General features: G+C 33.3%; 1 protein-coding gene across 4 annotated transcripts in view; it reads left to right on the top strand.

Annotated features, from left to right (window-relative positions):
• The window catches only part of LOC123713107, a 28,699-nt gene extending 6,423 nt beyond the window's left edge, over positions 1 to 22,276 (top strand). Inside the window, exons 11-29 of one of the 4 annotated variants that reach the window (XM_045666611.1) lie at positions 183 to 708; positions 1,021 to 1,328; positions 1,424 to 1,633; positions 1,704 to 1,794; positions 1,867 to 2,415; positions 3,147 to 3,270; positions 3,489 to 3,703; positions 4,213 to 4,418; positions 6,404 to 6,586; positions 7,022 to 7,142; positions 7,991 to 8,125; positions 8,523 to 8,666; positions 12,745 to 12,897; positions 13,288 to 13,364; positions 15,174 to 15,350; positions 16,096 to 16,281; positions 17,415 to 17,601; positions 19,250 to 19,385; positions 20,775 to 22,276. In XM_045666611.1, coding sequence (XP_045522567.1) covers positions 183 to 708; positions 1,021 to 1,328; positions 1,424 to 1,633; positions 1,704 to 1,794; positions 1,867 to 2,415; positions 3,147 to 3,270; positions 3,489 to 3,703; positions 4,213 to 4,418; positions 6,404 to 6,586; positions 7,022 to 7,142; positions 7,991 to 8,125; positions 8,523 to 8,666; positions 12,745 to 12,897; positions 13,288 to 13,364; positions 15,174 to 15,350; positions 16,096 to 16,281; positions 17,415 to 17,601; positions 19,250 to 19,385; positions 20,775 to 20,826 — 3,780 coding nt within the window. In that variant the 3' untranslated portion in view covers positions 20,827 to 22,276. Of the gene's footprint in view, positions 1 to 182; positions 709 to 1,020; positions 1,329 to 1,423; positions 1,634 to 1,703; positions 1,795 to 1,854; positions 2,416 to 3,146; positions 3,271 to 3,488; positions 3,704 to 4,212; positions 4,419 to 6,403; positions 6,587 to 7,021; positions 7,143 to 7,990; positions 8,126 to 8,522; positions 8,667 to 12,744; positions 12,898 to 13,287; positions 13,365 to 15,173; positions 15,351 to 16,095; positions 16,282 to 17,414; positions 17,602 to 19,249; positions 19,386 to 20,774 lie in introns of all 4 variants that reach the window. The other 3 variants (XM_045666612.1, XM_045666613.1, XM_045666610.1) reach the window with 3 other exon arrangements.
• Positions 22,277 to 22,294: the final 18 nt, after the last annotated feature.

The following is a 22,294-nucleotide window of genomic DNA, read 5'->3' as shown; positions in this document are numbered from 1 at the left end:
CACGCACTTACATCACGTGGGAACAACACACAAATACACAGTCGAAATAACTAACATCACCGCATACACGAGTTCAAGTACGACCAGTCACCGACTTTGTTGCTCCAACATTATCTATCTATGTGTGCATGGACCGAAATACACTCTTTTGAAGTAAAGCGTTAACCTTTTACTTTTTTCAGAGTCAATCACCAACTTCTCCAAGAAATAAATTGGATACATCAGGTTCAAGCTCCATTCAACACAGACCATCTCTATCACCTCCGGCCGTTGTGCCAAACATTCCCTTGCCCATGTTGCCTATAACAAAACAACCAATATCAAAAACATCTCCAGTACAACACTCAAAAGCAAATCATACTCCTGCCATTGCAATCACTCATCCGAGTTTAGACCTCAGCGATGTCCCGTTTAAGCGTACTCCAAGTTTTATTAACAAGAAGCGAGAAAGGGCACTCAGTCCTTCTAGAAGACAGGAATTACAAAGAAAAGCCCAGCAAAAGGAACCAAACGGTACAATACCTAACTATACCGTACAGTCACCACCAGAACCCGTTTTAGCAAAAACTGGGAGTAGCGAGACTAGTCTCGCCAGAACAGACTCGGGAAAGGTAAATACAGATGTATCGGAGAGTACCACTACAGAGGACTATGTAACAGCTAACTCGGATAGCTCTAAGAGAAGCAATAGTAAAAATCAAAATAACAGTAAGTATTGCTTGATCGATCAGTAAAATCCCTTAAATTATTTCACGAGATTGCATTTTTAATGGATAGTGGCATCAATTTATTAAATTATATAACTTACATATCTCGACGTTTCGCACAACAGCAGTGGTCAACGAGTCTCTCTCAATTTTCATATTTATGTAGTATGTTTTTTATTTTTATTTTAGCTATATCTACCATACAAACGTTTAATTCGAAATATAATATTTTTATCGTCTTCTAGGGAGTAATTTAATTCGTATTTCATACTCTCTAAATATTATATTAACTTTATTTTCATAAATATTACAGGTTCTGAAAACAATAATAAGGCCCAAGAGGGATCATCATTTGAGAGCGCATCTAGTTTGTATTCGTCTACAAAAACTGATAATATAACGGAAGATTTAATTCTGCCAAGTTTTTCACCGCCCTTAGAGATAAGCGACGATTTTATAGTACCTAATTTAACTTCGCCACCTTCACAATTACCAGATAGGAAATCTAAGCCTTCGGTAGAAAGAATTGAAGTTAAGGCTGAAATCAATCAATGTGTAGACTATATAAGGAAAAATAAGACTGAACTTATTAAAATTAAAGAAGAACTTTCAGCGAAGACGGTATATTATTATTTATTACTAATAGTAAATCCTGCATTGTGGCTTTTATTGGTTCGTGGTTTTAAAAATTATTATACAAAAAATACTCGTTTTAGGTTTCTTTAAAACGAGAGACAGGAAGTCTGAAAAGTAGCTCAAGTGGCAGTTATAGCATAGGTGGATCAAGTTCAAACTTGTTAGAAAGCGTAATTGATAAAACAATCTGTGAAAAAATGAAAGATTTACCTGAGAAACCCGAACCTGAAGTCGTTAAAGTAAAAAAGGAAAAAAACAAGGGAAAAGAACAGTTTGTTCCCAAAAATATGGTAAAACTTCTTCGTACTGAATATTTAAATCTGTTGATATGGAATCTTATTTTTTTTTTTATATTTACAGGGATCTCTATCGGACGACGAAAGAAGTGTTCATTATTCGTCGTCTGGATATTATGAAAGTCCCATAGAGGATGATGATGACGGTGGATTAAGTATGATTCATTTTACTTTATTACGATATTTTAACCGCATTTTTTTATGTAAATTAAAAGTGTTCGTTCCAGCTTATAAACACTCGCAAAAATACAGATCAACAAGTCGTCCAAGGCTTTGGCTATCAGAGGAACGGCGAAGAAAAAAGAAAGCTTTCACTTTAGAATTTTCAAAATCGTACGATGATTCAATTTCTACATCCCGAGATGACTGGGGGAATAAAGAAAAAGAAACCTCCTCAACCCGATACGAACGAAGCGCATTAAAGTCTGCCATGTCAAAATCACCTTTAGAAGAAAAGCAAGAAACTCGCAAAAAGAAAACACATTTCGTGGAAAAAACAAAAAGTTTACAATCATCGCCCAGAGAAACAATAGACGTCGAAAAATCTTTAAAAGAAAAACTGCATAAAGAAAAGGATTCAGATAGAAGGCCCGTTGAAAGAGAAAGATACGTTAAAAGGACAAAGTTAAAAGCAAAGAGTCCCACACAAAGTAGAACTATTGACGTCGGTTATAGGGGAACGCAATATGAAAGAAGAGAAACAATTGGGTCCAACATGAAACTGCATTTAAATATTCCTACTTCTGATGATTCTAGTGAGCAGTACAAGAAAAATGGTATGTGTGGTTTAATATACGAAACTTTTTAATAATCCACAGATTTACACATAATTGTCGTTGGTCATTTTGCAAACCCAAAGTGTGTATAAATAATTATATACCTATTATTTAATCGGAAAGTAAACCAAAATATTTATTAACCTACTGCATATGTGCCAAAGTATAAATTGATGTATGTAAACTCAATAATATACTACTACTGAAACCACTAACAAACTTCATTTTTACTCAAAAAGTAAAAATAACCAAACCTATTGGTCACATATTTATCCAGTTTTGGACTTCGTTACCTCTCGCTGGAATAACTAATTATAAGTTATTTTTAAAGTGAAACTTCTTTATCGGCATTGTAAAAAAAATCGTCACACTTTTCCGTTACGCGGCATCTTTTTCTTATCCCTACCACGATTGATACGAAGAGATTGAAAACCATTAACAAACCGTTAACAAAAATATATAATAACGAAAACAATGATAGTAATAATTATATTACAATTAATGAAAGGTAAAATGAAATAATTGTATTATGTATATGATAATAAAAGCCTTTTGTTAAACTTTATCTAATTACACTTTAAATAACCAATTTCTGTAAAGTTGCATATAGTAGATCATTTTTCGAAAAATAAGATCATGAAAAAGTTTCACTTACGTGTGTACACGCACACATTTTTTACGAGAAGGTGGTCTTTCCTCTTAGATGTGTGCTTTAATTTTACTGATTGCAGGCACAAGCAATGGGAACATATCTCCAAGAAAACACAGACGCTTACGTGATAGTCCAAGAAGGAAGACTGGATCCAATTCAACCACAAAATCTCCTACTTCGAATAACAACCACTGCGGTTACTCGTAAGCTTTTTCACTCACTTGGAGTCTTAAATTTATTTATTAATTATTTTAAAAATAGGGTTGATACGTAAATAGAATACATGTATCTTTCATATTTAGCTTGTAAAGGTTAAGTAATTTAATGGGGCTTAAAGCCCTAACTGCCGTCTTATGTACATCGGTAGCTGTATCCAAACTCAATACAATCTCTTAGTTTAATTAATTTCAATTCCATTTAGTTCAAGACCTAGAAGAAAAAGTGGCTCGAACGAAAGCATATCACTCCCCGGAAGTTTGCCTAGAAGGAAACAGTCCATACCAACTTTGCCTTGTATGAGTTCTTTGGAAGCGGAAGATATTGAAACTGCTCGTGCTCTTAATGATGGATCAAGATTGACGCCGTTAAGATACTTCAAAAGCCCAACATCGCCAAGACATCGTAAGCAGGATAATGGTTTGTAGATTGTGGTACTTATAAGTGTCTGTCAACTTTATTACCTTATAATAGGACAGCTGCATATGTTTTGAACTATTCCCATGGTTTCACCTAACCCCATTGCTCCAAATCACAATCGAATATGAGTGTTACATTGCATCTAGTAAATTATACTATTTATTGTAATTTACCTTACAAAATGAAGTACCCTCAAATGAAACAAATAATATTTTCCATTCCGGAAAATTTCTGATACTTGTTACCAAATTATCTAACACATTTGTACCAGAATATAAATTTTAAGATTTATATTCTGATATAATTTTAAGACCATAATCTTAAAATTTATTTTTAATACTACAATAGTATTTATTTAAGTACTTTTTATCTTGCGGCGTACTCAAACCCCTTATTCATGAAAATGTAAATTGTTAACCTAATCGGCAAAATAATAATTGATTCAATTCAAATTTGTATGGGCAAAAATTGGAATTTTAAAAACAGTGATAACGAAGTTTCTGTAACAGACGGAAAGTTTGCAAAGGCGGCCTCAGCAGAATCCCTCCGTTCCGTTTCACCAGGCTCGGACTCCGTCTTCTATTCGGAGCAAACTGAGCACAGCCTTGGGGCGGAGGACGAGGCGAGAGCCCACTGCCTACACTGCGGCAAAGAGGTCCACATCGTCACAGCTTCGCATGACGACAGTAGGGCCTCAAAGACTTCGCACACCGATGTAAGTATTACAGATGTATATATATATATATATATATATATATATACAAGATAATTAGAAATTAGCGAATACAACCAAAGAAGCAAAATTACACTAAAATATTAGGTCCTTACATATGAAATTGGCGTTTTGTATGGGAGGAACAAAACGTCGAATATTTTTAAATGTAATATATTTAATTAATCAAAGTATGAACCATTGTTTTCTATGCACTTTTGCCATCTCATAGGTAGTTCATTGATCCTTTACTAAAAAAAACAGTCGGACGGGAATCAATAAAACCTGGGAAGGCGTTTAATTAAATTTTAAGAGAAGTTAAATTTTTTCCCTTGCAAGAAGTTGTCCAATTTTCGAAAAAAATGGTAATCTGTTGAAGCAAGGTCCGGGAAGTACGGAGGATGTCTTAGACATTCCAATTGAAGCTCTTCTAATTTGGTAGCCGTCTGTTGTTCAGTATGTGGTCTAGCGTTGTCGTGAAGTAGCAGTGGCGTGGAGTGATTGACCAGCCTAGGTTGTTTAGCCGCTAGCTTTTCCATCATGGTTTGCAATTGCTGACAATAGACATTAGCCGTAATAGTCTGGCCAGATTTGAGAAAACTTCAATGAACAATACCGGCACTAGTCCACCAAACGCTTACAAGTAACTTTTTTGGGGTTAATTTTCGCTTGGGGCAGGATTTGGCTGGCTGGCCAGGATCCAACCATTGCGCTGAGCGCTTTCGATTATCGTAAAGAATCCATTTTTCATCACAGGTAATGATTCGGTTTAAAATACCTTCACTATTGTGCCGGTTCAGTAATGTAACGCAGCAGTCGACGCGCGTTTGCCGGTTTGCTTCAATCAATTCGTGAGGTACCCACCATTCAAGCTTTTTAATCTTCCCAATTTGCTTCAAGTGAATTAAAACAGTTTTATCACTAACACCGTAGCCTGCAGCTAACTCGGACGTGGTTTGCGATGGATCCGCTTCCACAATAGCCTTCAATAGTTCATTATCAACTTGGGTTTCAGGCCGTCTACGGGGCTTGTTCTGCAGGTCGAAATTTCCAGAACGAAAACGTTGGAACCAAAAACGAACTGTGTTTTCTTTTACAACATGACCGCCATACACATCATTCACCCTTCGAGTCGTTTCCGCAGCACTAGTGCCACGGTGGAACTCGTACTCGTAAATAATGCGATACTTTAAGTTTTCCATTTTGTAAAAATGAGTGACGCAAACAGAAAAAAAACAAATGAATGTCGGTCATCGAAGCACAAATACATGAGTTAATAGCTGTACAAATTTGAATTTGGAATTCCTTACCAAAGAGGAGAACATCGTGATTAAAGCGGCCAGTACGAAATACGCCAATTTCATATGTAAGGACCTAATATATATACTTATATCTACTTTAGTATGGAGATGGTTATGGCTCAATTATTATTTCATTTTTTTTCTCTGCAACCTCGATTATAGTTTGACTTGTTGATCCATGTATACTTCTAAAAAAAATACTGAATAACTATAAATAACTTATTATGTAGAATAATATCAGTTATTAAACAAAAACCAGAGTTATAAATACTATATTGCATCTAAATAATTTTATTTTCTCATAATAATATGGCTTGTGCTAACTTCATAATGTAGACAAAAATTTCAGTACAACAATGATTACTTGTCGTATATAATTCTTAATTACTGGTTATCTTTTAATAATAATTTAACTTAATGCTATATTTTTTTTAATTATTGGAAGTTAAATACGTTTTAGGTTTATATATATCCCCGTGCGTATATCGTTGATACAGTTTTGTGTAAAATCTATACTAGTTAAGTAATTATTGATGTGTTTAATTTCCTATACTCAATCTAATCATTATAACATATATATTTGTATAGATATGATAATTATACTTCAACAAAAATGTATGTTACGCTTTATTTTGTACATAGACATTTTTTTCTAAAAAATTAAATAAATTTCATATTGTATCATAGGAATCATATGCGGACGCAACACCAGACATAGTTCCTGCCCCAGCTGGCTTTGCTGACTCTCCTTCTTGTATGACCACGAAGAAACACGCCAGTGGAGTAAGACTCTATAAAAAGTTAGACAAAAGATACAGATCCGAGGATAAATCTAGGAACTATCGGTATAGGCAGGATGTTCGAGCGAAGGTAATTTATTGATATTAACAATTTTACGTTAAAAATAACTCGGATTCTCTTTAACGCCTTATGATATTTTACAAGCAAATAATTAGTTAAATGGCATGGCCAGTACTTTTTCTTGGTACCTCACAAAAATACAAATACAAACATAGAAATGAAGCGCAGTTCATTATCAGATCTTGGACAACAAACAAAGATGTTGCCTTAGAATGTGATAGTATTGTCTTTGGTTAACATAGCTTTTACACATTGAAAGAAAACAATTTTTTAACCGGATTAAAGATATTATTCTATATAGTCACCGTGACCACGCACGCACGTAAAGCACGCGAAACATCGGAAACATTTAAATTTTTTGTAAATAATTATAGGTTTATAATAATAATACATAGCTTCAATCCGTTTAAAAAGTGTTTTCTTAATACATGTATATTACCACAGTCGGAAGAACGAGGCAAGGAGGAGTATGCGACCATTGAAAAACCGCAGGACACCCGCATAGCTCGTTCCGCTGGCAACAGTTTGGACAAGCTCGCGGCTAATGCCAGTGTCGATCCTGATGGTATGCGATTTTTATAGTGACATACTCGATATTTCATTATTATTTTAGTCTTTGCACATTATTTAGAATAACAATCTCGCCTAACTTAACACTAATATTTTATTTAAGTCTAACCTCATTCACTAATAAGGTTATTTAAGATAAGAAAGTGTCCAATAACACTACTTACAGTCTACTTTCCACTTTCCACTGTTTATCATTTAAGACTAACGTGCACTCACACTCATTTACCAATTCGGTTTTGTCCATTTCAATTTTCTCACTAGACCCGTCGCGTCGTGTCAAGGAGTTGAATAGCCTCGACACTCACGTGTTGGTGGAGCTTTTGTTCTTGCGCTCTTGCAATTGTAGCTAACTATAAAAAAAAGTATATAAATAACTAGAATACATTGGAGTAATATGATTGCTCCGTCTACACGTGTAAACCGATGTCAAGACGATTTTAAATCTTAACAAATTGGATTTTACCACAGATTATACAAAGACTAGCTTTGTTTAAAACTAAAATCTTATTATGTAAATATAATTTTATTTGCGATTGCGATTTGCGATACCATGAAATTGTTTTAATGATGTCTACTTTCTAATAGTCTTTCTTACTCTTCTCTTATTATAAAATGAAATCCCCCAGCCGAGTATGTCTGACTGTATGAACGCGTTTAACTTAAAATACCGCTTTCACCAACTAATAAGTCGGTATTCAGTCCTTCAGCCATATGAAAGGTGTATTTTCCAATGCAAAAATCTGTGTGTAAGTTTATAGACGTTTAGACGCAGTCTTATTTTTATATATTTCACTGTCAATGTTTGTATATGTCCACAACTATGAATACTGTTAATATTTTTAGAACAAGAAGAATATTCTGGAAGCTCCGAGGGCGCTGAAGGTCGAACCGAGCGCGGAGTATACGCAACTCCCTGGTGGTGTGGGAACTGGATACTACTCTCTGAAACTGATGACCATTGGACTAGGATTCCACCAGGTCTAGATTTTTTTTTATTCACAAATAATATTTTATATATTAGGTACTATAAGCACGTGGAGCGCGAATTTTAGCCTAAACGTTGTGTGTTTACGCTGCATGAATGGATTTTCGATAAAAATTACCAGTGGTGGAATTTTGTGTCATACAGAACACACATTTTTTTGTTTTCACACAGAGTTTGCCCACAATCCCACCTGTTGTTAAGTGGGATGTGGCCTATTAGAGGGCACGCCTGTGAAGGAGATGTCTGTTGATCCGCCGCTCTAATGAACACATATCATACTCTCTCTTTCGTAAAAGCCAAAAATCATTGTTCCCTAACGCGCCAAAAGAAGTATAACTTCAAAAAGGGTTTTAAACTTTCCAATAATGAACTAAGCTTATAAATCAACAGATGTTACCGTAGCATCAGAAGGCCAAGAAGATCCGACGGAGTCTGAGAGCGAGTTCAACAAACGCTACGTTGCGCTTACGCATCGCCTTGTGCATCGTCGAGCCTGCATCGAACTGAATAGACGACAGTCGAACAATACGTTTGGTAAGTTTTGAGCTGTATTTGATATTTACTTCTATGATTTAATTGTCCATTTATATACCTAATTAACATTTAAAATAGAGATGCATCCGGTACCGATATATCGGCGATACTTTGGGTTTGCGGATTTATCGTCATCGGCGATACTGCAATTGCCAATACAACGATACTTATAAAATTTCGCGCTTTAAAAAAGTAATGTAAACGCGCATCTCGTTTGATGTAGATCGTTGCAAACGAGGCACGGACTATCTATGGCCGGGGATTCCCGCGTTTTATTCAGTTTGTTGTCTCTCTCACCCGCTTTATTCCCACGTATTCCATTTCGATTTTCGCTTGACGCTTTAGTTGGATAAAATACGCGCGATAGCAGTTTTTTAATTTTATTATTATTCTTATTATAATAACAAATCCTTTAATCTTATTAAAAGTTTGTGACTATTTATATTTTTTTAATTAAAAACTTTAACTGAACTTGTTATATTTTACCTTTACATTTTTACGCACGCATTGGGCACGTGCCATTTTCACTTCCCATTATTAGTTTTTATAATAAGCTTGATTTTATATTAAACATTTATATGTATTTTATTTTGGTACGATTCGTCAACATCTCAATGGAACTTTGGCCGTTTAAAAAATGTTAAGGCGTCTGTGAAACTCCTTACAATGTTAAGCTTGACGTTGTCGAAGGAAGGAAGGCACTAGGGGAGCTCTCCAAGTATCCTTCATTTGAATTTGCCGATATTGCGTTTGATTTTCACATAAATATAATTACTGACTGCCGCTAGGGCCTTCAGTGGTTACACTGGTCGAAGACTTTTCTTCAGTTTTAGTACTTTCGTATGTAGTTGAAGAATAGAAGTTAAAACTCTTACTGTCATAATAAATATCATATAGCCGAAGCAAAGCGCACACTACAGCAACAATGTCATTTTAAATGTGTGTATTTCAATTTATATATTAAAGACTATTAGTCTTTAATAGATAAATTGAAATGGAGAAAAATAATTATGTAATTAATTAATTATGTATTACATAATTAGGCCTAACACAAAGACTTTTCTTTTTTATTAAATGTTGCCTCAAAGATTCGTTCTAAATGTTTTGTTTTAGTTGTTCTTAAACATTTTCAAACTCTTATATTTGATGTTTATAACTATCAAAGTTATATACATCAAATATCATAGAAATAGCTTTTAACCATACAAATCATATTAGAGAAAAACTAGATTGCACGACCAAGAAATATATGACAATAATTTCGAAACAGATGGAACTACTTAAGAAACAATTACTATATTTAAATAATAATCATTATTATTATCTGCCCGGTATATCGATAATTTATTAAATGGTGTTCCCAAGATTTTCTTTTCCATCCACAGAATTTTATTAAGGTTGAAGATAATTACAAAAAGCTAGTCCAATAATTTACGATTCACGTCTCTATGAACTTCATAAAACTTTTTCGAATATTGAATAAACTGTAAAGTTTATTCATTGTAGAGTCACTTATTATTTTGTTGTCTTATTTAGTCGTAATACGAATAGTCAACGTAAATAGCAATCTAATATGAAATTACACTAAATTATTTTATATTATTTATATGTATACAGGGTAAAATTATTGTAAAATATTTCCCGATGTTTTGGCTCGACAAGACTAGTCGTTATTTGCTCCATAAAGACCAAACGTCATTAATAGATTAAAATTACGTCACTATTAGCCGTCCGCAAATTATCGCCACTGTTCAACATGACTCTAACTCTATTCTCGTCACCTCTTTATTTAAATCCGTCGCTATTTAAAGAACGACCTCAAATACTTTTTTATACATTCGTTTTTAAAAATGACATAAGATTCGTTTATGTAATGTACGAAACAATTGAACTTATCGTTTCGTTCTGGTTCGCTGGTGTGGAACTGTATTAATTCCATAACAAATTAATTACATAAAATGTACATCGATACATTTTTTTCAATACAGCACAATAAAATCCTCAATGGTTGATACCAATATTCTTTTTGTATTGTTTGGCGTCTTATTTGTAGGAGTATTAAATGTAAAAAGTATTTATAAAAGGGGTGTGATGATCCTATTAGGTTATTTTTCGAAGTCCTTTGAAATAACGTAATAATTTGACTATAAGCTTATATTGGGAGATTTAGTAAACTATATAAGAATGTAGTCATATTAAAATTGCATATAAAACTTTAAACCCTACAACTTCCAGCGTTATATAATAAAGAAGTGTACAGCCAAATTTAATAACAAAGGTATTTGCGGTAATGAGTTAAATCCAGCGCCGTTATGCTCTTAATTTGAAACTCGTTCATTTTACCATTCGACTATAGAATTATAACAGGTGATACAAAAAATGTGTTAACCATGACTCTGAATCATCTATGGTTGAAATAGAGTCGATAAAAAATCGTTTCAGGTCGGACCAATGTATGCGCACTATATTTAATTTCACATGGTCAGCCGGACGTCACTTCTCAGTTGCTGAAGTCTTGCGAGTGTAGAGGCACGCCTAGTCTCTCTGTGTTTTATTTCGTATCGATTTTGACATTACGCCTGTGACGTCATCGAAATGTGCGCGCAATCAATAACTTTAAAATACTTCCATTAGTTCCGTGTATAAATTAGTAAAATGGGGCATACCTGTAAGTTTATTATGATTTTATTTTTGTTATCGTTTAAGTTACTTTAAATTTATTGTTACGTTTTAGTACGAGGAGTTTTATCTAAACCAGATTATGGTAATTTAAGACAGAAATTGGAGGATATTTTCAAATTGATGCTGGTATTATGGTGTCGACAATGCGAAGTAAACAGACTTGTTGCATCGGAGCCGAGTGGTAATTAATTTCAAGCATTCTTTCTTACTAACTATACCAATAACTCAAACTTAGTTGTTTTACTAAAAAACTTTTACTTTAAAACTACGAGTACTATGGCGAGCCCGGTAGAAAACAAATCGGAACTAAACATTAAAATTTCATTTCAAGAATATTTTTTGAACAATTAGTGTAAATGTTATGAGGCTGGCGCTTGCATGAATGGAGCTATGCGGTTTTTGGATAAATGCCAATTCTATTGATATGGTTTTAGATTTTTTCAATATTAGGTCTGGGTTCAAAAGAATGTGTGTCATGGCCATACGAATTGAAAATGATGTGGATATATCACAGTGATAACCTCAATCTGTGCGATTAACGTTGCTTTGGTTTTTGAAGTATAATTTATTAGCATTTTGAATTGTTATAATCAATACATTTTATACCATTATCTCTATTGGATTTGAAACGGTGAAAGCTTTCATCGATTAAAGTGAAGTTATTATTATATTCTATAGTATTACAATCAATACAGCGCTATTATTTATTTATTTTTATGTATTATTACGATATTCATATATAAATTCATTAACTATTTAACAAGATTACTTGTCTTGCATTTTGTTTCGGCCATATGTTCTCCACTCCCTATTGACGATTGAATATATACTCGAAACAATATCATATAAGTCTAAAATAGTTCTAATATATAATATTTCAAACCCCGTAGACAAAGGAACGTATAACATTGATCAGTTTTTCAAGTAGCCGTGAAATTAATCGTACATCTCAAGGTCAAATACAAATTCAAAATCATTTAGGTAAAACAATGTACACTTATGAACATCAATAAAGAAATACATATTAAATGCTTCTAATTTTACATTTACTGCCAGTTCTCAAATCAAGGGCGTAGAACGGAAGAGAAGAACTGGCAATAAACTCTCCGCCATTATTTTTAATCGCCAAGGTTTTGTTTTAGAAAATATTTATAAGGAGTTTCGACCATTATTACACCATGTTTCACATGACATCTTTAAGTAATTAAGTTTATAATATTTCGCAATATGTCATACATTAATAGAAAATAATATATCTTAATAATTCTATGCATAAATAATAAACAATATATTGTTGCAAGTTGAGGCTTATCCGTTGTACCTTCAAAATAAAATTTGTAAGCTTCTATAAAAGCTATTTCGAAGTCAAACTAACATCTTCCTAAATAAATTTCAGAAAGCGATAAAACAGTAATAGTGCGTCGTGGCAATGAAGAATTTGGATTTCGGATCCATGGAAGCAAACCAGTGGTCGTGTCAGCCATCGAACCTGACACTCCAGCTGAATCTTCTGGGCTTGAAGTGGGAGATATCATTATCTCTGTCAACGGTAAGTGTGTATCTTCACTACTGTTGGCATTTTGTGTATAATAGTAATAATACAATTTTATATATTGTTAACTTACATTAAAAATGTTTAGTACAAAAGAAACAATTTTGGACATTGGAAATTAGAATCCGCTGGAAATCTCAGTACTCTGTATCTTTAAGAGACAACGATACAGATCACGACGTTTTGTTCGTAATTTCAATGTGTCTCAATATCTGTAGCTTTGATTACAGGCTCTGGTCACGTTATATGCATTTTGAGTTAGAGACTACGCCAAAAAAGTTCTCAGGATGATATCTAGTTGTATAATCGATATCTAATTCCTTAAATCTGTTTTATATTAACATTAATATTTTATAAAAATATTCATATTAACATAATTAATTCTAGGAATCAATGTGTTAGACAAGACGCATTCGGAGGTGGTGAAGATTGCTCATTCTGGTTCTGAAATACTTGAATTAGATGTAAGTAACTTGCAAACAATAAAATTCACGATAATACCAGAAAACACTTAGACAAAACAGATTCCATTGTTAAACAAAATATACAAAGCAGAAAACATAAGTACATTAATAGTGTACAGCTTGCTAGCTAGTGCATTGTGAAATGTGTGTTTAATCTTTATATGTATTGTATGTCAGGAGTATCTGTATTGTATATGTAATGTATGTATAAGCAAGCTACACTAGATAACTAAATATATAAAAGGGTGAGATGTAAGAACCTAACAACCCTACGGATCCGTAAGCCCTACAGATGAACACATAAATAGTAAATATATAAATGAGTACGAGATGTCTGCACCAAGAGACCTAAGGTAACAGACGAGCCCTACGGGTAGGATCAAAGGTTCGAGGTGGTGGGATTATCTCAAAGCTATCGGGCAGGCTCACCATGATAATTAAGGGCTTGGAGTCGTCTTCGCCACTTTGAGAGGAAGCGAGAAATGAATACGACAGAGCAATATTCAAATCTGATTTATTGTTCAACGACAATATCTTAAATACTACTTACACCTATTCACACATAGATAATATTATTTTAGTGAGCTGTTAGTGTATTGCGCACCTTCAGCTATTAACATTTTGGATCACAGGTGAGCCGTGTCAGCAGTTGGTCATGTTCATATGAAATCTGAAGAAATAGATAAAAAAGAAAATTAAACATTAAACAAACTACAATAGATTCAAGAAAAACTAGATTACTATTGCTAAATAATGTCAAAGTCTTCCCGCTTCCCAAAATCTTTACACACACCCGTTTTTTATAAATTGGATGTCTAGTTCTTCATAAATTGTATTGCAGTTACTGAAACCCCGAAACATTGGCTAATTACGTAAATAATTCGTGTTCGTACGAAGCAATTTACAGATACCGGCAAACTTCTTGAGTATTAAACAAGGGAGTGGGGGAAAGTTCTCGCATCGTACACAGCGCGAGACACAAACGTATTGACGTTGAATCAATTGTGATTTACGAATCACGCGATCGACACATCACTCTCCCGCCGCCCCCCTCCAAGTGATACATAAAAATCGCTTCTGCTTAGGCAAGGACATTTGTTCAAGATGTTTGCCGGTATCTATACAAGGCTTTTAAATTCGTAGTTGTCACAAATAACGTTTCCTGAATTTATTTACTCTGGACGAGGTGTACTGGCAAAGATCATGACTTTATATATATATATTTTTTGATAACTGTTGTTACTATCTTCAAATTATTTTGTATAGCTTGCTGTGATCGGAAATCGAACCTAGAATAAAAAAAAATATGAATAAAACCGACCTGTAATAGATACCATTGCTTGTAAGAGATCGCTAATGCCGAAAAAGCTGGACCTAATCCCTCCCTAGTTGAATCTATTGGTTGTGATTTATGACACATATTGTTCTATTATGTTATATTTTTTTGTTCTTATTTAATTTTGAAGCATAATTTTCAAGGAATAATCTGTCAAAAAATATTTATCAATCACGTTCCACCAGCTTTTGTTTTATAAGAAAAAGTATTTTGAACAACTTTTTTTATATTAATCTACGTTATTTGCGTAAATATGAAATCTACTATTCGTGATTAATTAACAAACGACACCCTTGGCTAATACACGTAACCGCAGGCCTCGGGATCGATTCCCGACTTCTCAATTCTCAATCCTCCCAAATTCTTGTTTCCTCGGTATATAATCTATTGTTTTGTTGTTTACTACTTTAATTGATTACATTGAAACATTAATCCATTGCGCCATTGGGATTATAATATTTTAAATGTACCAGGTTGCTAGAACCTGCGAGGTAGTTGCGACATTAGCACATGAGGGAGGTCCAGCCGCCCTTTATTCAGGATACCTATGGCGGGCGGCACCCTTAAGGCCCCATCACCCACCACGATGGACACGACGGTGGTTTGTTCTGAAGCGAGACAACTGCTTGTACTATTATAAAACGGATTCGGTAAGTTTTTATTTCTTACAACAAATTATCGTATCACCGGGTTCCAGCGTTTACTGAAGTTTTTCCGAACCGATTCGACTTCGTTCGAGAATGGAGGGTATCAAATCCTAAAAGGCCGGCAACGCACTTGCGAGCTAGTGCCATATAATAGCTGAATGGTTGACCTCAATCAAGTTCGAAATTGGAAGTTATGCGTGATCTTTCAATTCAATTGTTAATAACTATTAACAAATCCACTAATCCTTACAAATGATTAGCAGTGTTCGATGTATTAAGTTATTCTATCATTATATATAGTTTATTAGAGATATAGCAGCAGTATAGCTTTTAGGTTTTAACTAACATTATATATCTATGCTGAAAGTTTACAAATAAAATGGCTTTTTTTTATGTATAACATTTTGTCGTGACAACGTCCTATAATTCGATGGAGCCGACTGCACGCACGAAAAACCATGACTCATGCAGGCATTACCTCGCTTTGGTCCATTTAAGGACAGGATTGACATAATTGTATTTAAGCGTACAAATATAAGTAACTTGATCAATTCAATTGTGATTTCCATTTACCTACATCTCTATATCCATACAAAATATCTATTAAACAAATAAAATTAAACTATCGTCAGTAAACCGACTTTACAAACAACCGATTTTTGAGGTGTTAACGATTGCATAGATTCAAATGAGAAATATTATTGATATTGTATTTTTCATTACTGAAAATAATATTAATGAATTTCAGAGCATCCACCCCGTGGGCGCCCTCATGTTGGTTAACTATCAGCTGAGCGAGGAAGATTCGGGAAAGCCTCACGGGTTCAGACTACAACGCGGCGGTGGTACCAGGCTGCAACTCGCTGCTGATACTGCAGAAGCCTCCGCTAGATGGCGCGCTGTTCTAGACCACGCTATTGACGCCAGTAATCAGGTGTGTTTACTGTATGGGGCGGGCATCAACCGAGTCGTTTTTATCAAATATATATTCGATACTTTAATATCAAAGATCGCGTCTCCTGCTGCGAAAGTTTTGTAGCGCCATCTGTACATTACTTACGAAAATAATTTAGGGCTACACGTAGATCTCACCCTTATGACTTCCTCTTCAATATTAGATGGCGTTGTAATACAATATATAAAAATAGTATTATTTAATAATAATAATCAATGGCGCTACAACCTTTTTGGTTGGGCCTTAGATTTCGGTATCTGTTTCATCATCATTTGTTAATCGAATAGGCAAGTAGGTGATCAGTCTTCTGTGCCTGACGCACGCCGTCGACTTTTTGGGTCTAAGGCCAGGCGGTTTCATCACGATGTTTTCCTTCACTGTTCGAGCGAATGTAAAATGTGCACATAGAAAGTCCATTGGTGCAACCGGGGATCGAACCTACGACCTCAAGGATGAGAGTCGTATTCTGAAGCGACTAGGCCAACACTGCTCTTGTCTGCATTATTTATTTAATCTTAATAAATAACTGGCAATGCTCCGCGGCGTCACTCGCGGTAGTGGAAAGTCTACCAATTCGGACTATATATATAATTTGTTATCATAAAAGCTTCACTTTACTTTACAATTAATATATATCTAATATATTTTTAAATGCGTAACATTTAGTAAGTAGAATGTACATTAGTAAATTTAAAATTACTCTACAGGTATAGAAAAATTCTTGATTTCAAGTAGAATCACTATATGTTTACACATAGGGTTAAAAGTTGCATGTTTTTTAAATGTAAAATGCCTATGTCGGTTAGTGAAGATGCAGTTTTCAAATGGTGAAAGTTTAAAATCGGTCGAGTAGTTTTTGTTTGAACACATTACAACCATATATACAAAACCACAACTGTTTCCTCTTTTTAATATTAGTATAAATGAAATTCTGCGAAGAAGCTAAAAATGACACGTTATCCGATGTGGTTGATAAGTTTTTTATTCTTTGTAACAACAAAAGTGTATATATTTGCCTCTTAATATAATAAATAGTACAAACTCTGGTATAATAATAATAATAATAATAATTTAGTAACTTTTGGTCATGGAGTATTATTTATGAATAACAGCGAGATGGCTGGCTCGAAGTAACGATACGCAACATGAAGCTGCCACCTTCGTCCATACCTCGGCCGGACTGTTTCGGTTATCTGCTGAAGCTCGGCTCCAAGTGGAAGTCGTGGGCAAAGCGATACTGCGTGCTTAAGGACGCGTGTCTTTACTTCTACAACGACGGCAACAGCAAGAGTGCTTTTGGTAAGTCATTCAAACGACTCCCGATAATTTAAAACTCGGACTCGAGATTAATTTCAAATTATCAAGAGTTCAAAAAATAAGCATTTATAAAAACACTAGGGGGGGGGGGTGAAGTCAAGTAAACAAGAGTTTATATATAAATATCCTCTCACGATGTTTGTCCGCGATGGACTCCTAAACTACTTAACCGATTTCAAATTAAATTGGCACACCGTGAGCAGTCTGGTCCAACTTAAGAGATAGGATAGCTTAGATCTTTACTTATAGTCGCTATTTTATTTTATTGCAAATTATTTGTCTATAATTAATTGACAGTCGCAATTATCTGTTAACTCATTAATTATCTAACGATATCATGATTACCACGTGTTACTTAGACCGACGTGTAAATCAAATTCAAATTATAGTGACGATAATACAGTGAAATTATTCTTTCGTGTTACGGTATTAAGGCTAACTAAAACCACATTAAGGAGAAATTGAGTTCGCGGGGGCAGCTAGTTATTTCTATATTTTATTATGTATTAACAATACAATTATTGACACATTTTTATTTCGAAAAGAAGTCTGCGATACTTCTTCCAGAGCGTTATTTTTCAGTCTATAATATTTTCCATAGATATTTAAAAACTATTGGTGTATGATAATTACGCTATGAGTACGGAAGCCCGGAGTTGTTGACGAGCAATATACGATTACTTCAACTTCAAATGGCTGAAGGGACCAATTAACATTGATTGTATTTAATTTAACGAGATTCAAAGAGATTCCACAGTACATTGGCTTTGAAGGGATTAATTTGTGTTTTCCTGATTTAATTAAATCAGGTCAATGTCATGATGCAAAACTATCGAAACATAGGCATCATTAGAGTTATGACGAAATTATATTCGAAGTTTTATCGTCACTTTTAATTATAATTATGATTTATATTGCTAATATAAATACGTATCTATCGTTATATTGACAGTCATGAAGGAAGACTACACTAAGGAATACTAAACATTAAATTCATTGGTTAGCATTTTTGTGTTTGTTTTTGTTTTTAAAAAAACAACGCTATTTGAATTATTCCTAAGTATTATTTATGTATACATACTAGCTGTTCCCGCGAACATAGTTTCTCCTTATTGCGATTATACTGAGCCTACCTTCTGTATGGAATATTTTGCTATGCTACCCCAGAGACTGTTCGGTTTTCCGGAATGAAAACTTATCAGGTTTTTCTGTGAATCTTTCTCTAGATAAACCTCTGATTTCAAGTTATAATTTTTTCATTAACAAGTTAAATACAGGGGTGAAAATTTTGTATCATAAAAAAAAATATCCAAAAAGTTTATTTTTTTTGGAGTGGACACCCATTATCACTTAGGGGTTTGTAATATAGATAGTAGCCAATTCTCAGACTAACTGAATATGCATAAAAAAATTCATAAGAATTGGTCGAGCCGTTTCGGAGGAGTATGGGAACGAATATTGTGACACGAGCAATATACATAAAGGTACATACATATACTATAATCCTTTTCAAAAAGGTCAGACCGTCTTTCTTATGTCAGAATAAATAATGACTTTACTGCTACTATAACATAAACTGAAAAATAAGTCAAATTATATGACAAATCGTATTTAAAAAATGTTTTTTCAGGAATGGCCTGTCTCCATGGATACCGAGTCCAGACATGTACCGCGGGAGGCAAGAAATATGCCTTCGAGGTGATGCCTACGGAACCTAAACAACGACACTTCTACTTCCACACTGAGTCCGAAATGGATAGGAAACGGTAATCACAAGATTGCAAAACGATAAACGAAACGATAATGTGCTTTAGATTTTCGTTTTTATTGTCTATACTTGCTAAATAAAAGTAATTAAAAAGCGACTTGTAATACATATCAACATTATTTATAGATAACTATATTTTACATACAAGCAGTGTTGGCCTAGTGGCTTCAGCGTGCGACTCTCATCCCTGAGGTCGTAGGTTCGATCCCCGGCTGTGCATTAATGGATTTTCTTTCTATGTGCGCATTTAACATTCGATCGAACGGTGAAGGAAAACATCGTTCGACATGTCTTATACCCAAAAAGTCGACAGCGTGAGTCAGGCACTGGTGACTTACTGACTGATTAGATTTGAAATTGATCGTGAAACAGAATCTGAGGCCCAGACCTAAAGAGATTATAGGTTATTGATTTTTTATATTTTTTTTGTCTTTTGTTAACATAGCTTTTACACATTAAGAAAGACACTTTCAACACAGCGTGCAAAAATTATAAGTTTTTAATAATACATAGCTTCAATCCGTTTAAAAAATGTTTTTCTTAAAATACATTTTTTGTTAAACATCACAACATGTAACTACTACTTTCCGAGAAAATTGTTGGTAATACTTACAAATTTCATGCTAAAAACCAAAATAGATTATTTTCAAATATAATCCAATATCTCATATAGATTTTTTTTCGACTTATCTATATATATAAAAAATTAATCCCTATTTCCCTTGGTCACGGCATCACGCGTGAACGGCTGAACCGATTTCGCTATATTACTTCTTTGTCGTGTTTTTATTGTCAGGAGAAGGTTTCCTATAAAAGAAAAAAAAGGAAAATTGCGTGGAAATTTAGAAAATTTAAGAACACTTTTGTTACGATTGCAAATTTTTGAGCATAGCCTCTTAAAATTCAATTTTTTTTCGTGTAACCTTATGGCGTTTGACATAACATTGACAGGATTAAAATAAAAGCTTCGATCGGAGTTATTATATTGAAAAAATACATTTAAATTAATTACAGTCGTTCACTAATTGTTTGTGGACCTTGACAATCCATGCTTTTCACATGGCCAGTTATATGTCGCCTTATCCCATGTCGAAATACCAACAAAATTATTTATTTTCTACGCGCTAGAAACACATCCAAGAATGTTGTGTATCATAAAGCATTAGAATAAACACTTTGTTTCTGAATTTTTTTCTTCTTCTATATTCCTGGTTATGATGGGACAACGTATATCGAGTCCGCTATTAACTAATAATAAAATTGAAAATAGAAACTATTCCGAATTAAATTTGTTCATAGGTCCTATAAAAAAAGCTCTTAAAAAGAAATTAGGGTGAAAAACACTGTAAAATAAAAAAAATATCTTAAAAAGCTTATTTAATTTCAGATGGATGGCAGCCTTAGAATACTCGATAGACAGGTGGATGAAGGCTGGTTGACGAACATATTTTATTTCAGACTCATTCGAATTTATATAAACCATAAAAATATTAATGTTTTTTATTCAAAGTTTAATGTTTTATCTTTTTGCCATAACTTTGCTTGCTTTATTTTATATAAAAACACAATATTAAGATGAATTATGTACTAGAGACAAAAGTTCACATTCAATGGCACTTGTAAACTTTATTATACAATGTTAAAAATTTTGAACATTATAAAACATACTACCCGTCCTGAAAAGGCTTCACAAGTTTGGGACACATATATAATATATCGAAAAAAATATATTATTAAATCAAAGATATTATATTTAATTTATAGTTAAACATATAAAAGTATATCATATACAAGATTATTTAAACAAAGGTATAACAATTAATTTTAATAAGAATTAATATTTTTAAAAAGCCATTTCATTTATTTCTATCAATTTATCGTGCTGGATTCGAATGGTAAAAATAATAATCAGAGGAGCAGACAAAAAATATTGATGTCTACGACAAGAAATCGACCATTTTTAATAAAAGAAAACCTATCATAGTTTATTGAATGAAAAATCCGTAGAGGTTATTTAGAATTAGATAAATAAGTGCGATCCAAATATATTCCTAAAACGAATATTATGTGTAAAGAAAAGTAGTTATAGCTTAATAAGTTAGTCATGTGCCAATATTATATAAATATAAATTAAATCATCCCCTATGTTATATAATTAATTAAGTTATTATCATGTCTTAGCCAGATATTTGTGCATTATCTCATTTTGATATTAACAATGAGTATACCGTAAGTAATTCTGAATGTTGAATGAAAGATTTAACAGTATGCAAAAAAATCATTGCTGTGGTCATATTTCGAAAACGAATATTAAGTATTTATATATACTAAAACGTACACGTTTCTGCTGAAAGCTATCGTTATCGTATCGTAAGGTATTCGTGTAGTAAATTTGGTATGACTTATCGAAAAGTTTGTGCTGTTCACATTGATGTTTCATTGTATCATATATTCGTTGTAATTGAATATCATCCCTTAGAATGTGGTCCATTAGTTGACTTTAAATAGTGCATTAAAAGAGTATATAATAGTAGAAAGTAAATTAATATCTGTATATAGTAATATGTGAGGCTCAAATATATATAATATATAAATAAAAAGACTTGTTAACAGACTTCGTAAATGCTTTTTAGAATAGAATCCTTTTACATTAGTGAGTGTTTTAAAATATTACTGAACGTGAGAAATCGAATAAAGTTAATGAAATTAAAATGCACGTTAATATTAGAAATTATGTTATTAATTAATACATTTATTATGTAATTGTGTTCATACAAAAATTAAATAACGAATCACGTTGATAATTTTAATATTCATGATTTTTTTTATGTATAAATGATTGCTAAATATAAAACACGTTATCATAAAGCGCTTTTTAAAAGCGTAAATCACTGCTTTTTAATAATT

Source organism: Pieris brassicae, chromosome 8, assembly GCF_905147105.1.
Source record: "Pieris brassicae chromosome 8, ilPieBrab1.1, whole genome shotgun sequence".
In the NCBI taxonomy this organism is placed as follows: domain Eukaryota; kingdom Metazoa; phylum Arthropoda; class Insecta; order Lepidoptera; family Pieridae; genus Pieris; species Pieris brassicae.
This window is presented reverse-complemented; position numbering and strand designations above follow the sequence as displayed.